Raw genomic sequence first — 9678 nt, forward strand, 5'->3', positions numbered from 1 at the left:
AGAAGGGAGAGGGTTGACATGTCATGGGGTTGTTAACCAATGTCATAAAACAATATGTCTACTACTGTTTCATGAGAAACTATTTGTTCTGTAAACCTTCACCTGAAATACAATTAAAAAAAACAAAGTTTCTCTGCTTGCCCAGAATGAGTGACTGTTTGACCTAATGCTTTCAGTGCATTCTGTGATTATGGTTGATATTAAAGGACAAGAGTCCTGACTAATTTTTTAGTTTCTGATAGTCTGTATATTCTTCCTGTTTTTTTCTTCTGATTATAATGATAACCAGAACCAACCAGTTGCTGTCAAGTTGACTCTGACTCATGGCAACCCTCTGTGTCAGAGTAGAACTGTGACCCATAGGGTTTTCAGTGGTTGATTTTTCAGATGTAGATTGCCAGGCCTTTCTTTTGAGGCATCTATGGGTGGACTCGAATCTCTAATCTGGTTAACAGCCAAGCACATTAACCGTTTGCATCATCCAGGGACTCTGATTATAATGATAGCTACCGTTTATTAAACACCTATTCGGTCTGTAGAATAGGTGGTGCCATCCCCTTTTACAAATGGGGAATTTGAAACTCAAAGCAGAATGCTTAACTTGCTCAGGATAATACTACTAATAAATGTCAGAGCCGAGATTGGATACCAAGTGGGTCTGCCCTGCAGTGGAGACTCTTTCCACTCAGCAGCTACTCTGGGTGCCAGAAAACTCTCCATGAGGGTTTTTACCACTTACTGAAGCCTTTGGTGTTATAACCTGTCATTCATCTTTGTTTTTCTTTTCTAGGGATGCTGTGAAGAAGTGTTTTACTGTATGTCTTGCATAACACCCAGCCGGTTTTGCAAAGCTTTGGAAGGCACAATGGATGGATGCTGGTGGACAGTTTTGTAGATATTTTCTAAACCTGTCTTACAGAGATGTGCCTTTTAGCTTGCAGCAATGTGTTGCTTGTGATTTGAACATTTGAGGGTTACTTTTTAGAAGCAATGATATGTTCTTAAACCTAAATGTCTGTAGTGCAGTATGAGAGGTGGTTCTGTATAGTGGAGTGGAGTCTTCCTCATGCATCTGTTTCTTCTTTGGGTGGCGTTTCACTGAACCCTCATAAATGAAAGCCTTGTTAAGCAGCAGCAGATAAGCTTTGGGAGCCAGTGATTCCCAGGTGGCAACAGGCAACCCCGTTGGAGACCACAGGAATACAACAGTAAGGGACAGAGTTTTCAGCCATGAGAGGGGCCAACAGGGACTTTGCAGACTTGTCCTTCGGCCTGGAAGCCATCACCACTGCCCTACACAGTGTGGACATGCTTCTACTCTGGTGTCGGGAACAGCTGCATACAAGCCTGTGGAGAGCCTGCTGTGGAGTGAAGTGGAAGATGAATACTTTCTGGTAGTAGGTGCCGTTTCTTAATCTGAACCTGGCCGCTCTTGCTTTCCTGACCCCACGCCTGACTGTGGGGTGTATTTTGCAACATTCAGTGCACCCTCTTGGGTTGGGTTGGGTTGGGTCCCTCCCTCTCCACACACAGGTACATATCTTTACCTATGATCTTCTGGAACTAGATTGGGAGAGAACAAGGCAGCAGCAGAGAACGCTGGACAAGAGCTGGTAGGAAGTGGAAGATCTCACTGCTCTGTGTTTTTTTTTTTTTTTTCCCCCTTCATTATTTATAATTATTTGCTCTTAAACTGATTTTGTTTTCTGTTCTCACCTGGAGCAGGGCCAGTGGAGTGCTAGAAGGAAGTAGGCATGCCTGCCCAGTGACCTTTAAATAGTCCCAGCGTTTGCACCTCAGCCTGTACAGGAAACCCTGGAGCAGGATACCAGACTGAAGGGTGGTGATATCTCAGCTTTATGCCTCAGCACCTACAAAGTGCTTTTGTATCCGTGACTGGATTTTATCCTTACGAGAGCCTTGTGACAAAAAAGGGCTTACTGTCCCACCAGGAGACAAGGAAATTGAGGCCCAAAGAGGTTGCTAGATCTAGTCAGAGCCCCAGTCAGTAGCAGAGCTGAGCCCAGAGCCTGGGTGCCTCAGCTTCAGGCATCCTTCATGACCTACAGTTTCCTGACATGTCTCTGATGATACCTCCTGTAACTATTTTCCCTGGTTTCATCAGCCAAGCCTGTGCCTCTTCTGTTCTGGTCCCAGTCCCTTAACTTAAAGTTGAACTACCCCCAACCCACATCTTTCTTCTCGAAAGCTTCCTGCTTGGACCATAGGATGTTCAATGGTCCCTTGTATTTCCTTTCAGCTCCTTGCTGTCTGACCATTATAAGTGCCCTATCTTGATCAGCCAAGTTCTTGGCACCCCAGGATCTCCAGTCCCCTACATATGAAGCCTACCTGGGCTTGCCTTTCTACCCTTTACCCAGGTCCAGCTGGTCCTCTTTGAGCTGCTCAGTTAGGCTTCTGCTCCAGGTACCCTCAAACCAAGGGCAGTGGCCTGCTTGTTGTTTCCTTGTTTGTGGCTAATTGCTGAACTTCTGAATTCCTAGTCTTTTCTTTATTCTGCTGTGGCTGAGACCTCAGATTAGCTAGCTTTTTATTCTGAACTGGGGAGGTATCATGCCTAATGGGGTCCATAGGCTGGAGCCAGTCTTCCCAGGTCCTTTCTAGATTGAGGTCGCAAACTTGCCTTCAGGCAGGGAGGAAAGTTACATGTTACCCTCTGGCCTTTGTGGGGTTCTCTCACATCCCAGGAATCTCCTGGAGGCTCTGGTGTGAGGCAGGGCCATGAAGGAGGTCAGGAGTGCTTATGGCTCCTTCTCTTTAGAGCTGGTGTGAGGATAGGTGGGCTCTGTGAGCTCCAAGCAGCCTGCAGTAGTTCACCTAAAAGGCAAAGCCTCTGTGCCCTTTTTATTGGCTAGACTTGACTTTGTTGGACATGAGGTTGAGATACCTTTGAAGATGAATAGTATAGTGGTGGTGAAAGTAGGCTTTGTAGTCAAGCAGACCTGGGTTGAGTTGTGATTCAGTCACTTACTAGTTGTGTCATGTTGAACAAGTTACTAAACCTCTGCTTTCTCAGTTTGCTCATCTGTTAGAAAAATGGGGATAACAGTTCCTACTGGATCATCGAGGGCATCAGTGAGATATGTCAAGTGCTTAGCATGGGCCTGGCAGAAATAACTGATGACCTTTGAAGATGACAGAATGAATATCTTATTTATTTAACAAATACTTACCTAGTACGTGCTGTGTCCAGCACTGTAGACACTGCCATACATTTACTCCATTTAACATTCAGAATGACTGCTATACCAATGGTCTTGTCTCCATTATGATGGAGAAGGAACAGGCTTAGGTCAAGGAGCCTGTACCAGATCTCACCAGCAGAAGGTGATGGGGAGGGGTTCTTGGCAGGAGATCAGGCTTAACGACTTCTGCCCTGCCATGAGTTTTGTGGTCTGGGATTGAGTTTTGTGATTTGGGGCAGTTTGCTCAGACAGCTGCAGTCAGGACTCTGTAGGCAGCTTTTGGATGATCCTGCATGTGAACTCCTAGATTTTTCTTCTGCTGCCTTACCCTTTGGGTGCTTTCCTACTTGTTTTTGTTTGATGGGCTGTGAGAAGAAGGCGATTTCAAATCTGCTGAAAGCTGTTGTCGAGCAACAGCACTGGTTAAAGTTGTAGGTGAGCTGAGTGTGTGAGAGTTTGGGTTTTAGACCCTGCGGCCTGCAGTGAACTCTGTTTTCCTGCCACCTGCCTTTCATCCTATCACTTTCACTGCTGGGTGAATGGAGATCGTTGAGTTTTGGGAGTGAAGTGAACTTGAACCATTGAGGTGACTGTTTTGCAGATCGGAAAGTGTGGTGCTCTTCCAAGGTTAATGCGTCCAATTGTGTGGAAGTGCTGGCTTGAACGCTGTCTCACCTAAGCTTACTGGCTCTGTGACGGCTATGTTGGAAGGAGCACTGCTCTCCAAACCAAGAGAACTGGTTTCCAGTCCTGACCGCCTCACCTCCTTCTCTTAGAAGTCTCTTAGAGATTGCTTGTTTGATATTGGGCAAATCTGTTTAGCAACTCACTGACTCCCACATCCTAGTCTCACTATCTTGAAGAATGTGCTCAGGGGAGCCCTTTGTTTCCTTCTTCTGTATGACTGTGCCGCTAGCTACTGTTGCCCAGGCTGGGGCTTGAGACACATTCTGTCACAGACAAGCTGCCTTGTGTCTGGGAAGGATGAAACACTATCCCCAGTTGAGCATTTTTACAGGGTTGCTGCCATCTACCCATCAGCCTTACATGGCAGCTTTGTAGATTTATCAGCCTGAGTGCCACTCCCCTTCCACCCTGATTGTGTATGCTCAGTGAACAAGAAATAAAATCATGAAATGTAATCAAATAAACTTACTTCTGGATACTTCCATTCGAATAAATAAGAAGTGGGCCATACCTTTAAAAAAAGAGTGGAAGTGGCGGTGGGGCGGGGATACTGGTTTGGCCTCTGCTTTAATAGCCCTGTGAGAGTGATAGGTGCCGCAGCATAAATGAGGAGGCTTAGGGACTGAGGAAATTGCACTGCAGCCCTGTGACTGGATTTTTCTGTGGGACAATCTACAGCAGGCCTTTGGTATCTTCTCTTTCCTCAGATAACTTCAGACTAGAGTTGCTTCAGGATTGCAAGTACTTTTAAACTCACAATGAATGGTAAAACCTTGTTTTCTGCAAATAAACGAAGATCAGTGTTTAAGCTATATAAAGCCATTTTGCTAGATTTTTTTTTAAATCCAAGGGCTGTTTTTTTGTACATTGTCAGATGTACAGTAGTTTCTTTGCAGATAGCCTTTTTTTAAAAAGCTAATAGACCTTCAACTAAAGTTAACTACAGATTTATGTCTGTGTAGTTCTTGATATTTAAAAAACAAAACAAAACAACTAGAACACTAAATCTTTTTGAAATTCCTATTTAAAAAGTTGGGGAGTCAAATTATATGACTTTAAAGTACTTTCTAATTCTGATTATTCATAATTTTATGAAATTCTGAGATCTTGAGAGTTTTGAGTCGAGTGAAGAGGAAAGTGCTGTGGTGGTACTTGGTCCCAGTGCACGCAGGAGAGAGGAAATTGAATTCCATTGCTGGATATTCCCATTTCTGCCCCAGATGCATGGGTGATGCTCTTAAGCCCCTGATACACTTTACCATTGGCTTACCAGGTTTCTGTTGCACAGGCTTCGTAAAGCCCTGGCAGAGATCTCCTGCGGGTTCTTGTTAGGCCAGTGAGGCTAACAGGCAGCAGCCCGTTAGTGTACCTTGACAATATACAATTACACACTTTCTAGCTGAGCTAATAAAGTGATAATGGGTTTAGAAATTTAGAAAATGATTTTTTATAGACAGAGTGATCTGAAATCAGAGAAGAGCGAAGCCAGTGGCCAGGAAAAAACTTGGATGTTTAAAATGAAAGATCAGTTTACAGCATTGTAATAAACAATTAACAATGATGTATGTATTCACAACAAAGTAAGGTCACTACATTTAATAATCAGCCAAAAAAAAAAAAAAAAAAAAACATGGACAAAAGGTCCCTGATAAAAATGGACTACGTGGACTTAACATCCTTATGAATCATCCTTAAAGATCAAATTGAGGCTGAGTGTTGCTCTCTGCCTGTTTAACCTCTGTGCAACAAGAAGAGGTCCTATTCAAAGTACAAATGAACCTTGTTTTTGTGTAATCTGAAGGAAAGTCATAGTTTACATTCAATTTTGTGGTCTCGTTTGCTGTGAAAAGACTTTAGTTTGCCTTTTTCAGTATGTTTTCTTGACTTGGCAACCTTGAACAAGGAAAGAAAAAAAATAACAAAAACCAACCAATGAACTCTGATCTCTTCCTGCTTTTATAGATTCGGATTGTGAGGTTGGGGGTGAGAACATTCAAAAGCCCATGGGGATTTATATGCCTTCAGAGCATTGTGCCTGTTCTAATATGATGAGTTTTAAAAGCACTTTGTTAAAACATGAATCAATTTTTGTAATTATATAGATACTCAGAACTGATTTTGAATGCTGCTGATTGTATAACTGCATTTTTCATATCCAAAAATATATTCTCGTGTGCTACTTTCCCTACCTTGAGGATCTATTTCATACACTAAGTGTTGTTTCCTTTTCACTGTTTTATCCCCCCAAACATTGAAATTCTCATTTTTTGTTTGTTTTTTCTCTAGTAAATGATAGCATTGTGATGTTTGATAAATCTCATGTTCTCTTGATTCATGTCTATTTTTTCCAGAGGTCACTAAGCCAAATGAAGATTGTATGTCTACAAGAAAAGACAACGTATTCTTCAATTTGAATTCTTAGTGTGCAGCGCATATTGTAGGCACTTACAGGTGTTTTTTGAATTAAATTGATATGTAGTCTTCTCTTCCAAATGACTTAGGGGCTAACGTGGGTCTAAGGATAGTTTTGAAGATTTTTGAAAGGTAAGAAATTTCCTTAAGTGTTTATTTTGGAATATTCCTGCACATCTAGCTGGTTTAGTCATTTTGTGTAAACTAGGTTGTAAAATTAACTATCATAAAGTTGTTTATAATATTTCCTTATTTTAATGTCTGTAGGATCTGTAACGTCCCTTCTTTCATTGGTGATATTGGTAATTTGTGTCTTCTTTCTTTTTACCTTGATCAGTCTAGCTTGAGGTTTATCAATTTTACTGAGCATTTGAAAGACAGACAACCCAGGTAAAAAGATTTGAACAAATACTTAAAAGAAGATATATAAATGGACAACCAGCGCATCTAATATATATTGTATTATCATTACATGAAGTTAATAAGTAAAACTCAGCTTTAGACTTTTACAGATGTGAGTTTAGGTGCTAAAATTATAAAGAGAAGCAAGGAAGTAATTTGTATAAAAGTTAGGATAGTGGTTACTTTGGGGAGGGATGGAGAAGATAATGATTGGGTGGGGACATGAAGTGAGGGGGTGCTCTGGAGTGCTGATGTCTTATTTGATCAAGTGGTAGTTTTATGGTGTTTAGTTTGATAAATCATTGATCACGTTTTTGTTTTGTGCACATTTCTGTATGTGTTATATTTTACATAAAAGCAGCAGCTTTTAAGGCAGAGGCAGCATGGCATTGTAGACAGAAGCACCATGCTGTCCATCGCTCTGCAGCAAACACCCGAAAAACTAAGTAAAATAGAAATGTCAATCCTGGAACCGTAAGTACCAAATGAAGGAATAAAGAACTTGATCAAGCACCGAATGGAGTAATAAACTGACAGAGAACAGAGAACAAGGAGAGCTACCAAGTGGAGGTCTCATACCAGCTAACGTGGTAGGATTTGCCATCTTGGGCTACAGCTGCCAAAGAACTTCGGACAGGGAGTATGGGAAGGCAACTTCATGGAGCTCCCAGCAGGAGACAGAGCATCTGGTAACCAGGGGTATACACTTTCTTACCCACCACCCTTCTTCTTCTTGGCCTCTGCTGCCTACCAGTGGGCCATGGTTGCTTGGCAAGAGAGACAGTAGCTCCCTGCCGCCGAGGTCTGCCCCACCAGTTGGCCCCTTCAGTGCCATTTTTTTTGTTTGTTTTTTAATATTGATATTTTGGCTTTTTTTGTTGCTTCGCTCGCTCTCCCTCCATTTTTCCCATCCAGCTAGCCCCATGTGTCATCCCCTCCCCTTTTTGATGGACTGTGATTTTTTGGTTTTTTGGCTGTGTTCTTTTTTTTTTGTTTACTTGTTTTTTGGCTTTTTTTTGTTGCTTCTCTCTCCCTTCCTTCCTTTCCTTGCTCTTGCCCACCTAGCCCTGTGTGCTATCCCCTCCACTTTTTGATGGGCTGTGATTTTTTTGGTTTGTTTGCTTTGTTCTTTTTCTGTTTCTTCTTTCTCCTTTCCTTCCTCCCACCCACCCAGCCTTGTGCACTACTCCACCCCTTCTGGAGAGGCCGTGCTGCACAGCTCGGTTGGAGAGTCACTGCTTGAGGCCTGGCCGGCTCCCTCAGGGCTATTTTATTCATTTATTGTTTTTTTTTTGGTCTTTTTTTCCCTGTTGTTGTTATTGTTTCTTCTCTCTCTCCCTTCCTTTCTCCTATCAGCTCAGCCTCGTGTGCTGCTACCAGCTTCTTAGTGGGCTGTGCTGTACCGCTTGGCGGGAGACCCTCTGGCAGACAGCCTCCCGGGGTCTGTGCCGCCTTCACAGGCCAGCTCCCTCTGTGCCATATTTTATATTTATCTTTCCCCTTCTCTTTTCCTTCTCCCTCCCACCTAGGCCCTATGCTGCCCCTTCTTGATGGGCCATGCCATGCCACGAGATGAGAGAGACATCACCTTGCCACCACCCCACTTTCGCCCCTAACAGCCACCATATTCTTTTGTTGTTTTTCTCTGTCTTTCTCCTCTTTCCTTTCTCTCACCCACCTAGTCCCGTGCGCCACCCACGCTGCTGCTTGACAGGCCAGCCGCACTGCTCAGCTAGAGAACCACCAGCGCGTGGCCTTGCTGGGTCTGCCTTACTCCCACCCACTGAATCCTACTGCACCATTTTATTTACTTTTTTCTTTTTCTACTTCGTTTTTGCTTTTTTTTTTTTTTTGCCTTTTTTTCTCTCCCTTCACCCATCCACTTAGCTCTGCACATCACATCTGCTCTTTCCCCCCTGCCTATCTGCACTGTGTGCTGAGTGCCATGTCTCCGGGTGGTACTGATGTGGTCCCCTGGGCCCCACCCTGCGCTGCCCCCCAGCCCTGTCCTGTTGCCCCCAGTTCATGCCACAAACTACCCATCCCTGCCCCTCCATGCCCGCTGGACCCACCCTGCTGCACTGATCCTTCTGACTTGGGTGGTGAGCAGTATCATGCCCACAGGCAAGCAAGCAACAAAACACATCCAGCCCACCTGCCCAGACATAACCAAATAAAAAAGCAGGGTGAAACAATCAAATCTACAATCAATAATGAAGAAAATAATTCCTAAATGTCCTGGAGACAGCAGACAATATCAAAACATCAAAAAAACAGGAGAGGACGGCCCCAGAAAGCAACCAGAATAAACACCAGATAACCTTCTAGAAGAAAAGGAACTGAAACTACCTGATAGAGAATTCAGAACTCTAATATTCAGGGTTCTCCAACAGATGAAGGAAAATAAGGAAAAATTAGACAAAATCATGGAAAAGACAGACAAAATAATGGAAGAAGTCAGGAATATAATACAGGAACAAAATGTCAAAATAAATAACTAGAGATCATACAAAAACAATTAGAAGTCCAAAAGTGAAACAACAGGGTTTCAGAAATGGACAGGCAGTAGAAGGTTTTAGCAGCAAATCTGAAACAATGGAAGACAGGATCAGTGAAATTGAAGACAAATCCTTGGATACCACTTGGAGGAAAAATCAGAGAAATGAAGAAAAATGAAGACACCCTGAGAAAGATGTAGGATACAATCAAAAGTAAAAATTTAATGTGATCGGTGTTCCAGAATGGGGAGAAAATGGAAAACACAGAGAGGCTCACTGAAGATTTACTGACAGAAAACTTCCCTAATACGAAAAACAAAAAGCCAGCTATCCAAGAAGCTCAATGAACCCCATGTAGGATAGACCCCAAAAGAAAGTCACCAAGACGTGATAATCACATTCTCTAAAACAGAAGACAATCTTGAGAGTAGCTTGAGAAAAATGAAAAGTCACATACAAAGGGGAAACAATAA

The 9678-nt window shown here is 42.9% G+C and overlaps 1 protein-coding gene across 2 annotated transcripts in view; it reads left to right on the top strand.

Annotated features, from left to right (window-relative positions):
* The window catches only part of SFT2D2 (SFT2 domain containing 2), a 21446-nt gene extending 15924 nt beyond the window's left edge, over positions 1–5522 (top strand). For both annotated transcript variants that reach the window (XM_004384085.2, XM_023738432.1), the window contains one exon: positions 791–5522. In XM_004384085.2, the coding sequence (XP_004384142.1) occupies positions 791–830 (40 nt within the window). In that variant the 3' untranslated portion in view covers positions 831–5522. The remainder of the gene's footprint in view (positions 1–790) is intronic.
* Positions 5523–9678: the final 4156 nt, after the last annotated feature.

The sequence above is a fragment of the Trichechus manatus genome, unplaced genomic scaffold (assembly GCF_000243295.1).
Source record: "Trichechus manatus latirostris isolate Lorelei unplaced genomic scaffold, TriManLat1.0 scaffold00117, whole genome shotgun sequence".
Classification (NCBI taxonomy): domain Eukaryota; kingdom Metazoa; phylum Chordata; class Mammalia; order Sirenia; family Trichechidae; genus Trichechus; species Trichechus manatus.